General features: G+C 41.0%; 1 protein-coding gene across 4 annotated transcripts in view; it reads left to right on the forward strand.

Moving 5' to 3' along the window:
* The window catches only part of TDRD1 (tudor domain containing 1), a 60,807-nt gene that overhangs the window by 33,287 nt on the left and 4,103 nt on the right, over positions 1-23,417 (forward strand). For all 4 annotated transcript variants that reach the window (XM_039482561.1, XM_039482559.1, XM_039482560.1 and 1 more), the window contains 12 exons: positions 741-912; positions 3,588-3,674; positions 3,915-4,094; positions 12,306-12,413; positions 13,712-13,882; positions 15,839-16,090; positions 16,299-16,424; positions 17,331-17,441; positions 18,181-18,354; positions 20,045-20,299; positions 20,851-20,967; positions 21,503-21,616. In XM_039482561.1, coding sequence (XP_039338495.1) covers positions 741-912; positions 3,588-3,674; positions 3,915-4,094; positions 12,306-12,413; positions 13,712-13,882; positions 15,839-16,090; positions 16,299-16,424; positions 17,331-17,441; positions 18,181-18,354; positions 20,045-20,299; positions 20,851-20,967; positions 21,503-21,616 — 1,867 coding nt within the window. The remainder of the gene's footprint in view (positions 1-740; positions 913-3,587; positions 3,675-3,914; positions 4,095-12,305; positions 12,414-13,711; positions 13,883-15,838; positions 16,091-16,298; positions 16,425-17,330; positions 17,442-18,180; positions 18,355-20,044; positions 20,300-20,850; positions 20,968-21,502; positions 21,617-23,417) is intronic.

Consider the following 23,417-nt stretch of genomic DNA (forward strand, 5'->3'; position numbering starts at 1 on the left):
AGACTATTTGTAGCATTCGCAGATAGAATGAAAGTTCAGGCAAGATTTACCCAAAAGCTAAGTGTGTGGGTATCTAATTGTACTAAGGTATGCTATGAGCTAACAAGATCAGATCCACCCATGCAGGTAAGAGCCAACTCGATTGGAACTCAGGCTTCCCTGAGATGCATACCTATCTTAAATCCTCAGAGTGGCTACTCTGGGATCACTGCTTGTTAGTCACCAAAAGTGGAATACATATTGACAGTCATTTTAGAGAGAACAGTTACGTGCTCCACAGTAACTGGCCCTTTGAGATGTTATTCCACTACCCTCCCGCCTTCTCCTGAGAAGTTCTATAGCACCTGGATTCTGTTCCTGTGAAAGAACTGAAGGACGGAGGGGAAGGGGAGGTGCAAGGGCAGTCTCTTACATGGGGTACATGTCCATATATACTCCACTTCTGGTGTGCACACTAGGTCTTGAAGACACGTCTGCACTTATTGTAGGGTCTGGCACAATGTGTATGGCACAATGAATGAGGATAACAGTGGAGGCAGGGAAAGAACAGGAACAAGAATTACAATATATTGTCACTTAGTTCCCCTGTAACCGTAGTACCTTATGTAAACAGCTTGAATCGTTAATATGGACCTCATTGACTTGAGTGCAAAAACAAAAATAAGAACCAGTGACTGTTGCTTGCAAACCAAAGATTTTGCAAGCCCTAATTTTATTTTCTTTATGGTCCTCTCTTTCAGGCCATTAAGTGTTGTGTTGCTAATGTTGCTCCAAAACAAGGAGAATGGAACAAAGACTGTGTTAGCATTATTACCCCTCTGCTCGTGGGACAGTACTGTTCGGTGACTGTTGTTGACCTATTACAGGAGGAGATGACTTGTTTCGCTGTAGATGTTGTCCTGCCAGGTTCTGGTAAGATAGGTTTGATTATTCAGGGAAATATCTTCAAAATTGTCTGTTGTGATTCTCATTTCTGTTCACTTAAAGCAGTGTTTCCCAAACTGGGACACCGCTTGTTTAGGTTCGGCTGATTGCGGCTCCCAGTGGACGCAGCAGGTAAACAAACCAGCCCGGCCCACCAGGGGCTTTCCCTAAACAAGCGGCATCCCAAGTTTGGGAAACACTGCCTTAAAGCGCTCTACAGAAATGAGATCTCACACTTTTTACCTAAAATGTTTAGTTTTCTAGTTTTAGACATTTGAATTGCTGCAATAGAGATCTTTGTTTTCAGAAGTTGTGTGTCTTGATTGGCTTAGTCTCATGCTTTGACTACCTTTTATAAACTTAAATGCTTCAATGGTGAACTTTTTTTTATTATCCAGACTTTCTAAATGATCTTGTTAATTTTCTTCCCATATGGTGCTAGTCTTTATAGTGCTCTTGTATATTGGCATGTAGTGACTTGGGGTTATTTCCTTACATTTTTTTTCTTACTGTAATAGTAAAAAAAATTTTCACTCTGTTTACTTTGAGGTAGTTGCCTTTTCCAGGAACAACTGTAACTCTGCCCTGTAGTGATGTTATATAGTAGTAATATGGCTGTGACTAATGTGTCTTAGTTTCTGTGGTCCTAGTGTACATTAAATGAATTCTCAAAGACATATCTGATTTTATGTTTCCCCTCAAGCCATCGCTACAGGGCAGACTTAAGGTTGTTTGAATCCCTAAACTCTGCATTGCTTAGCTTAACATGTTTGGATTTCTTTTAACTATTACCTTAACTTTGAATTTCCTGAGTTTTTAATGCATGGTTTGAAATTTTTTTTAAAAAAATCCTTAAATTACGGATATATACTCTCAACCTTAAACCCAGCTTCTAAGAGATTTTTTTCCCCCCTCCTGGGAGACTACTTATTTTTAAAAAATGTATTTAAGATTACATACTAAACTAAATAACATAAAAACTAAACAAGAATCCCCCCCCACCAAATGCTACTACGTGATATTTCTAATTATTTGAAGACATAATACCAACCTTAAATCTTTACATGTTAAGGATGTAGTCCTCAGTAGAGAAGAGTAGCATGAAGCAGCCCGAGTGTATTGGCCAGTTAAGCAGCTGTAAACCCAGCCTTGCATTGCTATAACAGCTGAAATATACTAGTGGATCTGGACCTAGGTTTGCAATTAATTTATTGGTTTTGAGAGCTCTTTGTGAAACCAGTGCTATGTGAAGAGGGGAGGCAAGGAGAGCTCAGGTCTATTGTACCTGCTCTTTTAGGGTCCCTATTGTGCTGCTGCTTTGGTGTGCAGCGCTGTGCCGGTGTGCCATGACGTTAAGGCAGTGGTACCATCTAGTCCAGGGGTGGCCAACCTGTGGCTCCGGAGCCACATGAGGTTATTCAGAAGTTAATATGCGGCTTCTTGTATAGGCACCGATTCTGGGACTGGAGCTACAGGCTCCAACTTTCCAATGTGCTGGGGGGCGGGGGGTTGCTCACTGTTCAATCCCCAGCTCTGTCATAGGCCCTGCCCCCACTCCACCCCTTCCCGCCCCTTCCCCTGAACCTGTCATGCCCTCACTCTTTCCCCTCTGAGCCTCCTGCACGCCATGAAACAGCTGATCAGGAGGTGCAGGGATGGGGAGGTGCTGATCAGCGGAGCTGCCGGTGGGAGGGAGGCGCTGGGAGTGGGGGCAGGGGGAGCTGATGGGGGGCCTGCTGACACATTACTTGGCTCTTTGGCAATGTACATTGGTAAATTCTGGCTCATTCTCAGGCTCAGGTTGGCCACCTTGATCTAGTCTTTTAGTCACTGATGTGCATACTATGCCTGCAGCCACAGAGCCTTTAAAGAGTAGTGATATTTGAGCCAGCTAACTTACCAATGAGAACTCTTGACATGCAGCTAGTTTCCTGCATGCTATTGAATAATGATAGCAAATAGAATTGTTAGCTATAAAGGAAGAATGCTGATTGAATTACAGTGGCCCCACTTAAGTTATCTGAGCCTGGCAGTAGCCCGTATAATCATAACAGATACGATTGTTAATAACTTAGCTTAATTATAACCCAGCTTCTTCAAATATAGGTTGTGCATGAGATAAAATTAATTTTGTCTATTTGAGAGTTTCAAGTATTTGTGGTGTTCTACTCATTTGGGACAAAGAGAAGAGACTGTCAGACACTGAAGATCTTAAAGGACACAGTTTTTAATTAACTCATAAGCTAATGGATTTACTTGTAAATTCTCAGACCTCATTCTGTACTCAAAGTGCTGTAAGTTTAGGGAAGATCTGGAGAGGCTGAATCCTGCCTTAACTATAGAGTCCTGGCATGATGACAAATTCAGTAACGATTGTTATAGATGCTTTGGTGAAGTGAAATTAGCAAGGCAATAATATTTGAGAAATGGGTGTTTTTAGGAAGCTTCTGAGTAGTCATACTACTCAGAGACTTGTGTGTGTATATATCTATATAAAAATGTTGTATAGATGCTTGATCAACAAGTAAAATAGAAATATTCTAGGTCAGATTTTCCAGGGTTAGTAGTTTAGAGAGTGCGTTCAGAAAACATGATTTAAAAAACTAGTCTGAGACTGCCTTTGTATGTTAAATTAGTTTAATTTTCATAAATATGTGTTTTAGGGAAACACCTAGATAAAATACTTCTCGAAATGGGGCATGAATTGAGTCCAAAGAGGAAAGAGACTAAGAAAATTAACCCAGATACAGGTGAGTAAACCAGTCAGGCTTTTAACAGATTGATCTGAAATTTGGGAATGATATCTTTTCCTATTTTGGATGGTGTGGAGATAATGGTGAAGTTAGGTTGCCCTCTGTTTCAAACTGCTACTTAAGATGTTGGACAGTGGAACTAGCTTCAGTTCACTGTTGACGGTGATGTGGTGTGTTTTCTTCTTAGAATATTCACTCAGTAAAATAGCTTCTCCTATTATGTTTGTATTTCCTCAGGTACTGTGTTACAAAAGGATTCTGAGGGAGAAAGAGAAAAAACAGCTGAAGATGAACTGGTTCAGAATAGTGATTTAGCCATAAAGGTTGTTTCCGTATCCGTGGGAGATACATTTTCTGGTGTAGTTGCCCATATTCAAACGCCAGAAGACTTTTTCTGTCAACAGATGCATAATGGCCGTAAGTGAATATATTCATACAGGTCATTCTAAAGTAAAAGTGTTAACATAATCGTTTATGCAAAAATAGTAAGTTACAATTATATACACTATTTTCTTTTTAACAAAAAGCACCTGAAAGTTCCAGGGGAAGAAGGTGGGACCAGAAGGAGGGGAAATTGAGTTAGGGCTCCTAGTTAATTCCCCCAGAATAAGGGCTGCATGCAACTTGAAGCCTACAATACCTGGTGAGGACTCAGTGGATCCTGTGAGTCTGGAAGAGGCTGGAAACAGCAGGATCCTATGGCACAGAGTTTAGCTTTCTTGTGTGGCCACTTGACAGAATTATTTTTTCTGCCGTGCGTGAACAAAAAAAATGTGATTTTTTTTTTTGATTTGTTGAACTGACCCAAAATATATTGTTTAATGCTGAACTGATTCTAAACTAATATTTACAGTGCAATATTTCCTTATAGCAGCTGCAGTTTGAGTGCTTGATACCCCTATTCTCTCTCATGGCTAAATCCACAGATTGTCAGTATGGGTCATTGCCTGTCTGCCCCCTACTGCTACAGAATCAAAGCTTATTGGATGGCAGACAAGAAACTAGCCCCCACTTTCCAGAGTCCCCCCTCCCCTCAGTTTTCAGTTTGTTCTGCCTGCAGTAGCTATTGGCAGGGAGTGGAATCCAGCACTTGCTGCAAGAGAGACTGGGAAAACAAAACCCAAAATATGAAGATGCAGTTTCTCATACAGTGCCACTCCCAACTGCTCAAGTAACAGGCTATGAGAATGACGGGGAGAGGTCTGGACAGGAGACCAAGGCTACGCTTGTTCTGCATCCCTGCAAGAAGTTTGTGCCTTGTTTTCCAGCTGCCTCATCCTCTGGGTTGGAAATTGTTTCGCTTTGGTGGCCTTATTCTGACCCAGGAGCTAGTTCCCCACTAGCAGGGAGTTTGACAGCCAGACTACGAATGTCTTGAAGGATGGAGGAAAAATGGAGAGCTCTTTGGCCACCAGAGGCAGACACATCAAAAGACAGCATCCTGGCACAGGGAAACTGTAGGCGGGCCCAGCTGAATCTGCCAGACGCAGAACAAGAAGTGACTAGTAAGACTGTTTCAGGGACATGCCCTCCTGCAATGCAGGTCACATCATTCCCACCTCCTCCCCCCAATCCAAGTCAGGAAATTGTCTCCTTCCATTAGCCTCCAGGAAAGTCAGGAATTCTGCATATATAGGGAAGAAGAAGAGAATCTCATCAGGAAGAAATTATCCCTTGGGCTAGGTAGCTCTTGGGTTTGGTATGAAAAGCATTGCTACCTCAAAGTCTGCTGTCTTGGAGCCCTGGGCACCAGCTCAGTGTCCCCTTACTAGCATATGGTCTACTCTCAAAAGGGCATGATAGAGATGCATTTAGCAGAGGAGGTTCATGAGACTCCTCACCCAACTCAGATTCCCAATCCCAACCTCCCCTAAAGAGTAAAATTTAAAAAAGGGGGGGGAAGAGGTTCAAGAAATTTCCACAGAAATATAGGAAAAAAACTTGGCCTGTTCTTCTGAGAAAAGCAGTTTCTTTGACTCATCACCAGAGCAAAAACTCTGCTTACGAGGTTTTGATCCATGGAAAGAAAAAAATTAATAAAAGGAATAGAATTTTTTGTCTGATTTTTCTTTATCATCCATTTAATTCATTGTCGTCCTCATCTTTATGTGTATCACCAAAGAAAAAGAAGACTAGGAAATATGTTCAGTGCAAGTCCCGGAGAGGAGAAGAGTCAAAAGAAAAATCAGGTTTTTCTTCAAGGAGGAAGGTGAACTCTAAAGTCAAAATCTAAATAGCAGGATGAAGCAAAGCAAGAGGATCTTTTTCAAACTGTGATTTGAGAAGATGTTACAAAGGGTGATTAGATACTTCAGGTATTTTGATGGATGAGCCCATTAGCAAATACTCCAAGGAAGAAAAGGTGTTTGGTCCAGAAATGACAAAAAAATATTTTCTAGCCTGTTCATAATCTGAATTATACATTATCCTTCACATCTTTCTGGAAAAAGTAATTAAGGCCAAATGGGAAACACTGTCAAAACCTGAGAGTATCCAGGTATATCAAAAAATTCTACAACTAACACTAGCAAAGGAGATTTTGTCTCTTCCCAAAGTGTCAGAGCCATAGGATAGTCTAAGATGCTGCTATCCTAATGCAAGGGGATTTTTTTCCTGAAAGAACCCAACAATTGCAGAATGGAAAGACCATTGTTCTGTACGTTTGAGGCTGCATCTTCCTTTCTGTTGTGCAAGGACAGTCCTGGCCTGGACTGACAGTTTGGCAGCCAGACTGCAAAAAAAAAAATGGTTAAGAAATTGTTTTGGTTAGGTTTGGAATTAAAGAAAATCTCAATGGCTTCAGCCTTCATAACCAATGAAACCAGGGATGCTTGGTGTTTTCAGCACATGCCACGGCCTCCAGCATGGTGACCAGATGGCATCCCTGTTTATGAGCCTGGAAAGGCAATATACAAGCCAAATCACGTTAGTGTCTTCAAAATATTCAGGAGGTGGCTTATTTGGAGAGCTGTTCGAGACAAAGTGATGCTGGAATCCTCAAATAAATAAAAAAAGATCTTACAGAACCATCCTTACTCCAAATCTGGGGAAAGGGATAGCTGGCCTTATAATGGGTATGAATCTTGTTTTTTTGGCTACTGAAAGTAGCCTTTGCTGAAAGGCTTACAGCAAATCTAAGCCTTGAAAGGGTCAGTCTTCCTGCAATGAAAATTCCAACACTTAAACAATGTCTGACTAAGTCTGGAGAATTCCAATGAGCGACAGCTGTAGGGAGACTATTAAAATTCAAGGACCAGTGCTCTTTCTCCATGTCAGACTGATGGATCCTGGATGTGTTTTGACAAGGGTACATCAAAGAATTTTCAAATATTCTGAATCTTCATTTTCTCCCTTCTCAAATATCCTTAAATCCACAAACAAGGCAAAATATTCTAAAGGCCAGAAATCATCTTCTGCAAATCAGCAAGATAATTACCAAGGTGGAGATGTTCTCTGAACTCTACTCAGTCTTGGTTTTGTACCCAAGAGATCCAGGGAGGACAGAGCGTTGTTGGACTAAAACTGAACAAGTCCATAAGAAGGGCCAGAGTCAAGATGGAGATCTGAAAGTCCATAGTGGTGGCGATCTGACAGAGGGATTACCTTACAGCAATCAGTTTGAAGGAGGCACAACTTCATATGCAAGTTCACCAAGTACACAGGAGATTTCTGTGCTTCGTTCATGGGATCAGTTGTTTTCTATACAAAATGCTGCCTTTCAGACAGTCATCTATATCTCACAAAAGTCCTCATTCTGGTGGTTTTTCTCAGGCAGAACGGGATACTGATCTACCCTTTCCTGGACATTATTCTAGTCCGAGCCTCCTCTGAGGAGGGGTCTATTTTGGCGGCTCAAACAAAAATCCAAACGTTGCAACAGCATGGGTTTATAGAAAAGTTTCAAAAATGAGTCCTCTTTAGCCTTATCAGCACCTAATTAATCTTGGTGTGTTGATAGACACAGAGGCCCACAAAATCTTTGTCAGCTGAAAAATGGGACAAGATAAATTTCAGCAATTAGCCCTCCTCAGGAGGTACCAGAGGACATGGGTAGGCACTCTGAGTGTTGTAGGGATGATCATATCCTGCATTGGAATAGTGCCCTGGGCAAGAATGCATGTGAGGATTCTCCAGTTTCCTGCTGTCCCTTCCCCACCATTTTCTGATCTCTCTCTTTCTCTCTCTCTCTCTCTCTCTCTCTCTCTTCCCCCCCCCCCAAATCTTGGAAATCCCAGGGTTGGTGGATGAGTCCAGAGAAATTTCAGGACGGTTTGGCCATGATAGAATCAAAGCAGTATGTCATCACAGATGCCAGTCTGGAACGGTGGGGAACATTCTCTGAGAAGTTGGTGGCTCAAGGGATATGGTCCTTCTCAGAATGAAAGAAAAACAAATTTTCCTAGAGCTGAGACTGGGCCCAACAACTGGCCCCAGCGTTGCTGAATGGTCATATTTTGGTACTCTCTCACATGGCAGCAATGGCATACATAAACCATCAGGAGGGTATGAGATCGAGGGATCTACAAAAGGAAGCAGCATCTGTGATGCAGTGGATGGAAGTCCATCTATGGTGTATCGGGGCCTGTATATCAAGAGCACCAATAATGTGAAGACTGACTGGCTGAGCAGAAGAAAAATTGATGAGGCAGATTGTGAAGACTCCAATCAATCCTTTTTGGAGTTCTGATTTTAGATCTTTCCATCCAAGACACACCAGTAGGTTCACTAATAATTTGCAAGAAGAAGGGAGCCAGGAGCCCTAGGTATACATGCCTTGTCACTCAAGTTTCAAAAGGGCTTACTTTATGCTTTTCCCCAGTGCCTATCATCACAAGTGTAATACAGAAGATCAGGAAGGAGGAAACGGATGTTGTGGTAAGTGTGGTTCTTTGAGGATGTGTTGTCCACACAGATTCCACTACCCACCTTGCATCCTCACTAATCGGAGTCCCACTATGTGGGATTTTTATTGTCAAAGGAACTGAGTAGCAGTTGCATGTCCTGTTTGGTGGCAGTGAGCAAGAGGATATGAGGGGAATCCTATTAAAAAATAATCTGATCTTGTGCGTGTAAGGCACTTGTGTATCAAGAGTGGAATCTGTGTGGACAACACATTTGGAGAGCTAGTTACTGTAGGGTAAGTAGCTGAACTTTTCAGTTTTCCCAATGGAAAAATCAAAACATTTTAGTAAATCAAAATTTTCTCATTTTAGAATTTTTTGATTTTACAAAAACTATTTTGTGTTGAAGAATAATTTTGATTGAAAAATATATACTAGAGCTGGCTGGGAATTTTCTAACAGGAATTCATCCTCTAGATCACTGAATAGAATTCATCACTCTTGTGAAGATTGGCTTTCTGTGACATGTAGTGTTCAGGCATGTACATACCAAAACAGAACAGTGTTTTGTGTTGTTTTTTTTCCCACTTGTTTTCATCTCTGAACAGTCTTGGACCTGATAGTTAGACTTTTGTCATCTCCAGAGATTCAAGATGAAGGTGCCATGATTTGTCATTTAGCTGGTGCTCTGAAGAAATTCTTGGATTTCATAGATCTTGTCCGTAGCACAAAAAATACCTGATTCTACTGAAAACCTGTAATTCCAATACTTCACTTTGCCTTTCATCTGGGAAGGAGCTTCTGGAAGTTGGCAGCTACCACCGATAAGTTTAATAAATCTCAGATGTGGAGAATCTTAAAGATTTCCTGTCTTGGGGACTGGCTGGTCAGGGACAAGTCTCCCAGAAGACAGTCAAAAATATACCAGACTTCCTCCATTTGAAGCTCATAAGACTTTCTTGCATTATATTAAATCCATTTCTGATGGCCCAGTTGTTGAACCAAAAGAACGAAGAGCACTGTCCTGTGATTTGAGACCAAAGGTTATCTTGATGAGGGAAAAAAAATGCCTGCTTTTTGTTCCAGACATGGCAAACCATAAGGAAGCAGATTGCATTGTACAGTCTTATGAGGGGTCCTTGAATCTCTTTAAATTCTGTAAAGCCTTGAATTCTCTTATCTAGAGCCTAAGTAAAAGATTTTGTAGAACAGATGTGCAAAGTTTTATTGTAATGGAGTCAAGTTCTGCTTTAGTTAAGGTTGAATTGCAGTGTTCTAAAAATCTGTTGTCAGATGTGCTTAGATTGTCTTGTGCCTTATGGGAGTGTGGGGTAAGGTTAGTGATCCAAATTTGGGGTCATTTCAGCAAGTGGTTGCTGAGGAACCCCCCGCCCCTCAAGCATTTCATGTAATCCACAAACTACCAAATTTTTGCGCACACACCTGGGGCTTGGATCATCCCCCACCTAATCTGTTGTTTGACCTTTTAGCACAGCTAGTGCATGGCACTCACAGCTCCTTTGAGGAAGCAGTATTGAAAACATTATTAAAGGATGTCTGTAGTTCTCTAAGATGGTATATGCCAGTGGTTCCCAACATGGTGCCCGTGGGTGCCATGGCGCCCGCCGGGGCATTTATGTGCTCCTGCCTAGTGCCCAGCAGGGGACCTGCCGGGGACAGAGAACTCAGGCTGTGGGTGCGGCGTTCTCTGTTCCTGGCAGGCGTGGGACCTGCCTAGTTCCCAGCAGGGGAGAGAAGCTGCGGCCCCAGGCCTGCCAGGGACAGAGAACTCTGGGGCTTCAGGCTGCGAGCACCAGTGTTCTAGGTCCCTGGCAGGTGCGGGGCTGCGGCTTAAGCCGGAGAGAAGCCGCATCCTTGTGCCTGCCGGGGACAGAGAACTCCGGGCTGCGGGCACTGGTGTTCTGTCCTCGCGGCTTTTCTCCAGCTTCTCTCTTCTCCCTGGATTCATATGTTACGTAATATTAAATATGGTTTTTGTATTATTTAATGTACAAATACAAAATACGCCTTGAAAAATTGTTGGCGCCCGCCACGCTCTTCTGAAAACATGAATGTGCACAAAAAGGTTGGGGACCACTGGTATATGCTAAACACTCATACATCACGTTATAATGTGCATGTGCAGAAAGACTAGGGAAAACTGTTTCCGCCCAACCAAGTTTCACATATCCATTGGTGGTTTAAGGGGACATGCTGTGGCCGTCAAAACCTGAGTTATACCAATGCACTGTAAGTTTGAATCTTACCTTTTGGCAGAAATCTTAGCGCTCTGTACACCTGATGCTACTATCCACTTATGTCAAGGGTTGTGGGGTTTTTTAATATAATCTGAGTAAAGCAGATAATTCAGAAGGGGCTCAAATGATTGACAGGGGGAAAATGACATACAGATATTTGCTATACAGTGCTTGGGGGCATGAGAGTTGAGAGAGCAAACAGATGGGGGAGGGAATCGGTGTAAAGATTTAGGGTGGGATGATGTGGGGAGGAGGAGTTGGAGGGATTAGGAGTTGGTGGAGCCCTATTCCTCTCAGGGGCTCTGAGCCTCTCTCCCTGCCTCCCATGTGAGCTGGGATCGGTGGGGGAGGGAGAGGAAGAGCAGGAGTGCTGAAAGTAATGCTGATTTACAGCTCTGAAAACTAAGGAAATACAAACCTAAAGTACCTATCACTCCTATGCAGGGTGGGAGGCTGACAGGGTGGGGGAAGGCCTGGCCTGGCCTGCATTTTAAGCAGAACTCAGACCTCTGAAAACCAGGAAATAGAACAAAGATACACACCAGCCCAACCTTAACTCCGATCTCTTTGAGCAATGCCTCGATAAGATCCATAACACTCACTCACTTTTCAGCACTATCTGTAGAGGAATTTAGGGAATAGACAGTCCAATAGTGATCACCTACCCTAACACTACCTCTTTAGGCAAAACATATGGTTAGGTGAGCTACTTACACCTGACCTTCACTCAAACATAGTTTACTCCACAGAAACAGCAAACACCTGCTAAATTTTACAACCCCATCATCATTAGGCACAGGATGGTATTTAACACTGTTCTTTCACTTAGCCATCATTAGACCCACAGACCACTTGTATCCTACCTCACTACTGCCAGTCCCCCTGGCAAGAAGATCCCTTTGTACCGCTGTTGACACAGCCTACAGTACTCATTGCTGAAATAAGGCATACTAGATCTCTCAAGGTACATACGTATCGCTTTCCTTTGATTATGCTATACCTAACAGTGAATGCAGCAGGAGTGCATGCTGATAATTCCCAGTGCCTATTGCCAGCTCTAGGGGTCAGTTAGAATTGTCCCTTAATTCCTTATTCTTTGGTTTTCAGAGGTATGAATTTTGCTGAACTCCTGGAATGTCCTGGAAGGGCACTAGGAACCAGCAGCCAGCTTTAACTCTGCATTAATGAAGTTTGTCTCTGAGTTAGATTTTTTACAGAGCTGATGTGCCTTTGCTGTCACAAGTTTTGACCAATCTGTTCTAGCACTGAGACTGAAAAACCATCCCACCCAGTTATACAGAAAGAAGTTGATTTTTGTCCACTGGAGGAATACCATTGATTATAGGAAACCTCTATTCTTTCAGGCTTTTGGAAAATCCTTCTCTTGACATAAAAAGGAGTCTAACACTGATTTTTATGTAATAGAGTAATCTTAATTTTGTGCCTTGAGTTAAAAGGGGTTGTCTTGTAATGCTTGCTTAAAGAAGTCTTGTTAATGAGTATTTTTCAAAAACATTTATTGTCAACAGGCCAGCTTGCTGAGCTTCAAGTATCCTTGGGTGAATATTGTAACAAAATCCCTACTATCCCAAATTTCTGTCCAGCTGTTGGAGATGTCTGTTGTGCCCAGTTTACAGGTAAAGGAGGCTCTAAATGGCTAATCACTATTATATTTAATTTCTTACTCAATTAAACTAAATCTCTATAAAGCACTCTTAAATAGATTTGAGTGTCTACATTAGAGAGTTGCACCAATTAAACTTTTTTAGACATATATTTAATTCAAAGATATTTCTGTATGTAGACAGGGCTTTTATCATTTTACTTGGACCCAGTTTACATGTGGACATAGAATTTTCAGCCACATCTATGGTAACCAGTGTTGTGACCAGCCACCAGCTGTGATTAAGAGCCTGGAAAGTGTACTTTCACCAAGGAAACAGTAGCATTGGCTAAATTCTTGGGTAGAAATGCTTTTAGGGAAATCCTGAAGAAATTGCTAGCTGACTTTGAGGGAAAAGCCCTTTAGGCCGGAGGAAGAGAGTACTACCGATGTGCTAAATAAACAGTTTTTCTTGTGTCCAGAAACAATGTGGAATACATAATACAAGAAACAAGAAAATGGGGAACAGAGAAGCAGTGCAACATCCAGTAATGTTTACTTTGATATTGGCAGGGGGATTTGGTCTTTGCTCATCTGTTTCAGTGAACACGGTTGTGATAGTGGAGTAATGTTAGCTAATATCTCACTTTAAGTTTCCAAATGCCTTAACACAATCTAAACCTATTGCTATCCCTTTTTTGACCTGAATGATTGGCCCTGCAGATTGTTTCCAGGAGGATGAAAAATTGATCGGGTATTTCTTTATCAATAAACAGGATTGCATTGAAGTCCTGTTTCCCTGAGTGCAGTAGGAGATGGTTATTTTCTCACTTTCCTAAGTCCCTTTCTAGCTAGCACTTAGAACATTTTAGGGCTAACTTAGCTTCTTCTCAGGGCCATGCTCCTAGTGCTTTTTCTGGCTGTCTCCTTCACTTTCTTGTTGCCTTTTCTGTCTGCTTCTGTCATCTTTCTGCTGTTTCTGACAGACGACTCTCCATCAAGCACTACCCAATGAAACCCCTCTGACCACATAGCTCTGTTTCTGGTGGGACTTACGTGTGCCTTTATTTTGGGCAGTGATGTGTCCATGTTTTGGGTGGAATCATCTGTTTCAGCTGTCTGGTTCCATTAAGGAGCTTATATTTTTGTCATATTTATTTTGAATGAAGGGTGGCTGTTATACTTAACAGCTTCAACAAGATTTAACTCAACTCATGACAATATTATAGTTCAGAACCATTGCATTTTGTATTAATGTATTGCCAATAAATTGTTTTGGTGCTTAGGAATTAATTATTCACAGAATGTTTGTATCTGCATCTTTCCTTCCAGAAGACAATCAGTGGTATCGTGCCTCTGTTCTAGCATATACTTCTGAAGATACTGCTTTAGTGGGCTACATAGATTATGGTAACTTTGAAGTTCTCCAAGTGGCTAGACTTCGCCCTATGATTCCAAAATTATTGGAGTTGCCAGTGCAAGCTATAAAGTGTACATTAGCAGGTATGAAATGAACTACAAGCTATTGCAGGTGGGATGAAAAATAAAGTTCAAAACAGATTTTGGGGAAAATTTTCTCAGAATTTGCCTAATTTAAGACCATATACAGCTACTGTGTGATGGAGGAAGGGAGGGTGAGGTTAATGGTGGAAAGCTACCTGCAGAAAATCAAATTAGCACTTCATAGTGATAACAGGAACATTAAAATTCATAAAGCTAAAATCCTTTCAAATGTACATAATAAAGATATCTAGTAAAAAGGAATAAAATATACTGTAAGAGCTGTACTGTCCTCAAATATGTACTTGGGCACTGTGCATATGCCCTTGATTCTAATGTGTTGCACTGGCTGCAATGACTTTCTTAGGCACCAATTCTTTCTTGGAGGCAGTGCTTTCTTTGAACTGAAGAGGCAGACACACAGCTGTTCAAAGTGCAATTTTCTGATAGAGTGTAATCTGCAAAACCTCATCTTCTTCTTGGACAAATTGAACGAAACCACTTTTTGTTAAATTTGACAGCACAGAATACTTGAATGGTACTTTTTGGCAAACTCTGGATCAGAGACTCCCTTGGAACACAGTGGCTTTTTTGAAGCCTCTAAGCATTTTCTTAACATTACCAGTAAGGAATATTCAATATAATCCTGTCTAAAGGACAAGGCTGAGATGCTGCTCAGGCTCTAAAGCTTTGTAAAATAAGAAAACCTTAAAGGATGACTTGTTCCTTTAGGGATGGAATCCATGCATATGGGGCATGCCCTGCAAATCACACTGGATGGAATCAGCAATAGATATTTTGGTATTGCAAGAGGTGCATGTTTTGGAATCTGACTGTTTCTATGTCAGTATTGCAGTGCAGTTCCTATAACTGGAGCAGTTCATTGATAAGAACGAAGAACATAATTGACTAATACCACATGAAATGTGGAGATGTTTGCTTGAATTGACCCAACAGTTGGCATTGAGCCATCTGACACCATACAGTGGGAAGTCTAATGTTAACTTTTTAGAACTACCACTAAAAATCTAAAACAAAACACAGGGAAATAACAAAGTAGAAAGCGGTGCTGAAGATTCCGATAGTGAATAGAGTGTTGGGGATTCCATCTTAATACATGCCTGAGTCCAGCCGTTGCATCCTAAGCCCAATGACTACTGCTTTTCTAGGGGGTTCTTACTTGGCACTTACTTGTGTTTTGCGATACATTGTATGTCTATACTGGCAATCATCTATGACTACAATTACTTGAATTAAATATTCAAACGAGAACTTTGAAGGCCGAAGTGGAGAAGAGTTCCATGTGAACAGCAGTTGAACATGGGTCAGTCAGTCCTAAGAGATACAATTACTTAACCTTTCTTTTTAAGGATTTCCATCATTAAAACTGTGTTAAGGAATGCAAAAATCTCTCTCTCTCTCTGCAGTATTGAGATGTGTTCGGGGAGCACTTACCATATGTAACAATGGAGCTCTGATCTCTAGGCTCTAGACCAGGGATTCTCAAAATGGGGGTCAGGACCCTTTAGGGGGTCACAAGGTTATTACATGGGGAGTCGCGAGCTGTCAGCCTACACCCCAAAACCCACTTCACCTCCAGCATTTATAATGGTGTTAAATATACAAAAAAGTGTTTCTAATTTATAAGGGGGGTCGCATTCAAAGGCTTGGTACATGAAAGGGGTCACCACTACAAAAGTTTGAGAACCACTGCTCTTGACACTACCTTAATTGTTCCCTTCAGCATTTTGTAACTCTGACATTAAATCACTGGCATGTGCTGCTATTGATTTGATGCATGTTTAAATGGCAAGTAATTTCAACCATTGACAATGTTATTCATAAAACAGCTTCACAAAATGAAGAATGAACTAGTTCAAGAATGGGGGGAGAACAACTCCCAATACCTACAGTCCAGCTTGAAATAAGATGATTCTTTCCTTTAAATTTCACTTTCAGGTGTGAAGCCCCTTTCAGGAACCTGGTCCTCGGAAGCTATTGCTCTGATGAAACAACTATTGCAAAATAAAATGATCACTATAAGAGTGGTGGACAAAAAGGAGAATAGCTCCGTGGTAGAGATTGCTGATGAATCTGTTACTCCAATAATAAATGTATCTAAACATCTTTTAGAATCAGGCCATGCAGTGAAAGATTCCAAGGATGTCTTGACAATAAATGAAACTGTTAACACTGTGAAGGAAGGAAGTGGTAAGTACATGAAAAGTTGCTATAGAAGTTGGTTTTATCTATAATGCAGTACAATAGATGTATAGTAATCTATTGTGTGATTGAAATGAGTATGGTCAGTTATGTGGCCAAGACTGGGCATTTAGAATGTACATTTTCTTTCCCTATAATGCTGCCTTTTATGTCTCTCTGACCCTGCTTTCTTCTCTTTCCAATTCACCCTATATAGCTGTAGGAGAAACAATAAATAAAACAGATTGGACATGGGTTAAGCTGACTCTGAAACAGACATTAAATGTCTTGCTGTGTACAGTGAACAATCCTGGAGAGTTCTTCTGTCAGATCTTAGATGATGGTAAGTTGTCTGTCTTCATTTTTGTGTGCGCTCTCTGTCTTCTCATCCTTAATCTTGTTGCATATTAACTTGTGAAATATTTTGGAATGGGATCAATGTAGTTTTCATGCACCAATGCTTCTAGTGGACTTTTCATACTTAGAGCTTACGTCTCAGCTTCCTAATTAATTAATACTAGTCCTGTAGGTCTAAATTTGAATATGCATTTTAATAAGGACAAAGATCATATATCTAGGGACAAAGAATGTTGGTCAGATTTACAAGATGGGAGATCGTATCCTGTTTGCAGTGACACTGAAAAGGAATTAAGGGTAATTTTAGATGAACATGAGCTCCCAGTGCAATGCTGTGGCTAGGAGGACTTATACAACCTATAGAGGCCCAAGCAGGGGAATATCAAGTAGGAGTAGGGCTGTATACAGCATTATTAAAACCATTACTGGAATACTGTGTCCAATTCTGGTGTCAGGACTCTAAAAACATGTTCAAAAATTGGAAAGGATTCAGAAAAGAGGCACAAGAATATTTCAAATGCTGGAAAAACAGTCTTATTGAGCTTAGGTTGAGCTGTCTATTTAGTTTATCCAAGAGAAAGTTAAGAGGTGACATGGCCTGCAAGTACCTGCACGGGGAAGAGATTTCTGATAAGTTTTAGTTGGTCAATCAAATATAACAGTATTAGATTTTTATACATTAATTTATTAACACTGTTTTACCCTAAATCAGGGGCACCTTTTAGATATTTAAATATCTTTCTAAATATGCTCTTAATAGGACCTAATAAATAAGACTGTGTCCTGCAGGACACAGTCTTATTTTTGCCTGGTAACTCCAAACCATTGACCTGCTGCTTCTAAAGATGTATTAAGTTTGATTGTTTTTTTTTGTTTTTTACATTCTGCTTAGACTTACTTGCTCTAAATGTACTGAACAAGTCATTGTCAGAATACTGCCAGCAGACTTCTTCTAGTGTTTTCAAGCCTTCAGAGGGAGAACCTTGCTGTGCTTTTTTCTCTGGTAAGTAATATTCCCACCTACTCTTGTTCATTTTTTTTCATTTACAAAAATGTCCTTAAATGGAAAATGCATCTTTATCTTTGACTCCGCAAATGTTCTGTTTAATATATAGCTTTCTAAATCTTGTCAGATATTTTGGGCATGGTCTTGATGTGTTTGGTGTGTTGCTAAGTTGAACAAGGAAAGAAAATAGATCTGCAGCTGGCAATGATAAACCAAGTATATGTGAATAGTGACTCCAGTGAGTGAACAGTTAGGAACCTTTCAGATCTGATATACACTTAAATATATCATAATATTGGTTATTGTTACTATATAGTCTGATTGAACAGAAGTAAACAGTATAGAGAAAGAGGTTTAATTATTACCGTAGAGAAAGATACTGCTTTTCCAGGAAGTAAATATTGGATTTTCGACTAGTTTGTATGGGATGTTAATAGGTTACTTGCATCACGTTTTTTATGTACTTTCATTTCTGGATGAAAACTATTGATATTGTGGAAAGGGCTTGATTGTCCATTGCCCTGTACCTTGTGTAGTCACTCAAAGCAGTGCAGAATGAATATAAAATGTTATATCAGAATGGCAGTGTTTTACACCTACTTTGAATTCATGTAACTGATTTACATACTGTGCAAAGCAACAGAAATTAAGGCCAGTTTTCTCTGCCAAGAAAAGTAAATTAGTTCTGCTTACGATTTAGGTAAATGTGGGAAATCACAATTCTTTTAAATCCTAGGTGATGGCAATTGGTACCGTGCTTTGGTAAAAGAAGTCTCTTCAGATGGAGCTATTAAAGTGCAATTTGTGGATTATGGAAATGTTGAGACAGTAACTCCAGATAAACTTCGACAGATCTCCTCATCAGCGTTGCTAAAACTTCCATTTCAAGGAGTTAAGTGTTGGTTATCAGGTAAATCTTCATTTAAAGATTTTTGGAAATAATTTCTGCACCTGCTAAGCATTCTGTCATAACTACTCTTTTATATTTAGAAATCAGATGGCATTTCAGGCATGGTAGACCTTCTAACGTAGCATGTTTTTAAGTAAATGTAAAAAAAGAAAAAAAATCAACCATATTTTCTTCTTCTATGTTAAATAGAAGTGATTTGTCTTTGTGAACTGAATGGCAAAGTTTCTCATCACTTGTAAACTTTTCACAATTACACCGCCATTTATATCTCTGTTCTTATCTCCTACAGTTTACCCCATTCTAAGCTCCATCCCAGTTTTTCTTAGGGTACGTCTTCACTACCCGCCGTATCGGCGGGTAGCAATCAATTTCTCGGATCAATATATCGCGTCTCATCTAGACGCGATATATCGATCCCCGAACGCACTCCCGTCGACTCCGTAATTCCACCAACCCAAACGGCGGTAGCGGAGTCGACATGGGGAGCCGCGGACGTTGATCCCACGCCGTGAGGACGGGTAGATAATTCGATATAAGATACTTCGACTTCAGCTACGTTATTCACATAGCTGAAGTTGCGTATCTTATATCGATTTTCCCCCGTAGTGTAGACCTGCCCTTATTGTTACTTAAGGGCAATGCAGAGCCAAGCCACTCCTGGATACAGACCAGTATACAGAGTGGATGTGGAGCTACGGTTCTGCCTGCCCTGCCTTGAACTGGAATAAGTCCCCCAGCATGCTCACAGTGAAAGTTTCAGGATCTCATTTTAGTTTAATAAATATTGAAATACTTATTTGGCAAGGAATTTGACATTTTCCCTGACCCACCTTTTCCCCAAAAGGAAGATCTGGGCTCTCAGGGATACATTCCCAAACTACCACTCCAATCACAGGCACCAACTTTCCTTGGCACTGGTGGGTGATCGTGCCGCCTCCGGCCCCATCCCAACTTGGACTCCTCCCCAAATCCCCGGCCCCATCTGTTCCCCAAGTGCACCGTGTTCCTCCTCCTCCCCCTCCCTCCCAGCACTTGCTGCGTGAAACAGCTGTTTCGTGGCGCAAGCACTGGGAGGGAGGGGGGAGAAGCAGGATGCGGTGGTGTGCTCAGGGGAGGAGGCAGAGTGGAGGCGGAGGTGAGCTGGGGGGGGTAGGTCAGGGAGCTGCTGCACCCACCAATTTTTCCTGGTGGGTGCTCCAGCCCCAGAGCACCCACAGAGTTGGTACCTATGACTCCAATTATATATATTAGATTAGGAAGAGCACTGGAACTCAAAAACAACTGCTCACTTCTGTCAATTAATACTCTGCCTTTTTAGTATTTTGCAAACAAGGATATTGAACTGCTTTACAAACCCTGTATTGCCATGTAGTATCACCCCCTTTTTACAGATAGCGATGGGAACAGAGGTACAGAGGAGATCGACTCATTGACAGGCATGTAGAATCTATTACGGATTCAAGAATAAACTCAAGACTATTTTTTAAGAGGAATTTGATATTATAAATTTGGGGGGCCCCAACTCATTTTGCACTAGATACACTTAGATTACAACATTCCTTATGGCAGCAAAAGTGGTCTTTCTAGCTAACAGGACATTTAAAAAAATTGGTTAAAATTAATATAGCTTTGTTTTGTTTTTTTAATTGTGAATGAGAAGATATTTTTAGGTCTTGTCTTGTTTCCTTAGGTGTAAAACCTGTTAACAAGGAATGGCTCCCAGAAGCCACAGCAAGATTTCGGATGTGCACTGCAGGAATTAAACTTCAAGCCAGAGTAGTTTCTTTCAACAAAAGTGGAGCAGGAATAGAGCTCATTGATAATTCCACATGTTGTCTAAGAATAATCAGTGAAATTTTAATTAGTGAAAAATTGGCTTTAAAGGAAGGTCTGCCAAATAAAGATGGGCTACCAGATACGTCTGCTGAGAAAATAGAGCCTCAAGGTGACTAAAGCAGTCTTGTTAACTTCTTTTTGGATTGGAATGATAAGAAAATTGGGTATCCCTCAACCTGACTCTCCTTTTGACCATGTCTAAAATGTAATAAATGTATCAGTTTTAAATACATCATGAAGTTTGTGATTGGGTGCAAGTTGTCCTGCAGGTGGCATGATAGGTAAATGTGTAAGTCACTGGGGTTGTGTGTTAAACAACTATTACTTAAATATACTGTAACAAATTATAGCAAACTTGAAGTATGACTAAGGAGTCTATTGCATAGTGGGTTGTAGGATCTTATTTTCAGCAATATTAAAATTAACTAGCATTGATTGATTGTAAGAAAATTAGATATTTTCTGAAGAACAGAATATCCAGTGTATTAGTGTCAGTGTTCAGTTTTCATTTCACTGCAATCACACTAAAATGACTGGAACATGTTGTTAGACTGGAGATGTTACTTAAGTTAATAGACATGTGCAACTGTGATGAACTTGTATATAATGTGTAGAAGAGCTTTGCTCTGTGCTTTACTAGTTTGTGTTTAATTACTTTAGAAACCACTTCTGAGCAGTGGCAGACAATAGAATTGCCTGTCAATGAAACTGTATCGGTCCGTGTAATGGAAGTGATAAGTCCAGACTTGTTTTATGCTCTACCAAGTGAAACCAGAGGTAAGAAATGAAGAAAATCTCTTGGTTTATCTAGTTGGTAGTAATATATTTGGAAGACGGATGCAAGATGTTTAACATTATAATAATGAATTGAGAGCTGGGGCGGCTCTATGTATTTTGCCGCCCCAAGCACAGCAGTCAGGCGGCTTTTGGCAGCATGCCTGCTGGATGTCTGCTGGTAACACGGATTTGGTGGCATGCCTGCGGGTGGTCCACTGGTTCCGCACCTTCAGCGTACCCGCCGCCGAATTGCTGCCGAAGCCATGGGACCGAAGGCAGCCTGACTGCTGCACTCACAGTGACCGGCAGGCCGCCCCAGGGATGCTCTTGGTGCCTGGAGCCGCCCCTGATTGAGAGACTACCAAAATACATCTCAGACAGTAAGAAAAATGCAGAAATATAAATATTTTTATTAAAAAACCTTTGCGGTAACTTTGGTAAAATCAGGCCTAATAATAAGCTTTCCTATGGTACGTATATTTATCATGCTTGAAACATCATGCAGTACTAACAGATTCTGTTCTCTTATTTTTAGTAGATCAAGAGAAGTTGTGTAGGTTGATGACTGAACTGGTAGAATATTGCAACACTCAGAACAATCACTCCTTCAGACCAAAAGTCGGTGAAGCCTGTTGTGCCAAGTTTGCAGGTGAGAGAGAATTCTTGTTAATTTTAAAAAAGGAAAAGTGATCTGAATTGCAAAACTTGGGCATGTTATAAAGGATAGATGGCAATGTCCAAACCTTTTAAGAAAAGAGAGATTTGTAAAATCCTTTATATGCTGCAAAACATTGCCATATTTCATTTTGTATATGGGTTCTGTTTAGTTACAAACAATATGTGACAGTCTAAGCTAGAAAGTAAGGAATGCCTCATGCATCTGAAAATCCATGGAGTTTTAGGAGGGCAATATAATGATCTAAACTGGAATTCAGTGAGGCTACTTGAGTGAACTCCCCTATTCCTAAGCAGTTTTATATGTTATCCAAAATAATTTTTTTCAGAAGCATCCCAGAGGGGAGGCTTGACTGAGTAGTTTATTTCAGTATTGTTTCAAAGAAGAGTTCTGCCAAAGAAATCCATAAACATCACTTCCTGTAGCACTTGAATTTTCCTTGGAGGTCTCCTATCCAAGTACTGACCAGGCCTGCACCTGCTTACGCGATTGGACATTGGTGTCAAGATCAGTCTTATACACAATGGTATAGCTGCAAGCAACAGAACATTCCTGTTAAGTGAAGCACAAGGGTGTCAGATCTGTCAATGGTTCCAAGAGAGATGGACAGAAATACTACAAAACACAGTGTTAAATATAGGCACTGAAGTCAAGTACTAGATGAAAAGATGGCCAACAGAGTTGAAGTTCTGAGTTACTTTACTATTTGAATGAGTTAAAGGTAATAAAAGGTAATAATTGGAGATATACCAATCTCCTAGAACTGGAAGGGACCTTGAAAGGTCATCAAGTCCAGACCCCCCCACTACTAGCAGGCATTTTTTTTTTGCCATCCCCTAGTGCCCCCTCAAGGATTGAACTCACAACCCTGGGTTTAGCAGGCCAATGCTCAAACCACTGAGCTATCCCTCCCCCCAGTTGAGGAGTTAAAAGAGATGTTGAGGAATTTGTGTCCCTTAGAAGTAAATAGAAGCTAGCACTTGTGGTAGGTCAAAGGAGTAGGTAATTTAAAAAAAAATACATAGCATTTGTATAAACACGCAGAAAACACAACTAATGTTAGAGCAGAGATGCTATAGTTAAGACTGAGACAGCAGTTAATAAAATTTAATTGCTGCTTTAAGTGGTGCAGTTGATGCTTCATTAAATTGTGTGAAGATCCCTCTTTTCCCTCTTTTTGTGCTGGGATGCGAAGAACTCTCCTTGTCAAGGCCAGGTCATGGGTAGTTAGATTTTAGTAGTTGCAGCCAGAGTCCGCAGTCATGCAACAGCAGTTAGGAGTCGTCTGAGTCAGGATACCGGGAGATCAGAAGACAAACAAGAAATTGGAACCAGAGTTAAGCCAGATCAGGATACCAGGAGGTCAGAGCCAGGAAACAAACTAGAGATCCAGAACCACAAGTCAGATGCCAGGAGTCAAGCCGGGTAAGGATGCCAGGAAATCAAGAAGCATAAGGTGCACAGTCCAGAGCAGGGTGGAGCTCAGTTGTTTTGGATACTTTTCTGTGCTTGCTGCTGGCTTAAATAGGGCCAGTGGGCCAATCAACTGCCCAGGGGCTTGACCAATTGAACCTCGGGACAGAACCTTGTCTTGGGGTAGGGCTTCATGAGTCCTAGATGAGCCATTGTGAGTGGGCTGCCATGTACAGCAGTAGTCTCCAAAGTGAGGTGCACGCACCCCAGGGGTGTTTTTTTCGGTCAGACGGGAGTCCGAGTGGCGCTATTATTATTATTAATATTATTATGATTATTTATTATTATTATTCAGCGCTGC

The sequence above is a fragment of the Mauremys reevesii genome, linkage group 7, assembly GCF_016161935.1.
Source record: "Mauremys reevesii isolate NIE-2019 linkage group 7, ASM1616193v1, whole genome shotgun sequence".
In the NCBI taxonomy this organism is placed as follows: Eukaryota; Metazoa; Chordata; order Testudines; family Geoemydidae; genus Mauremys; species Mauremys reevesii.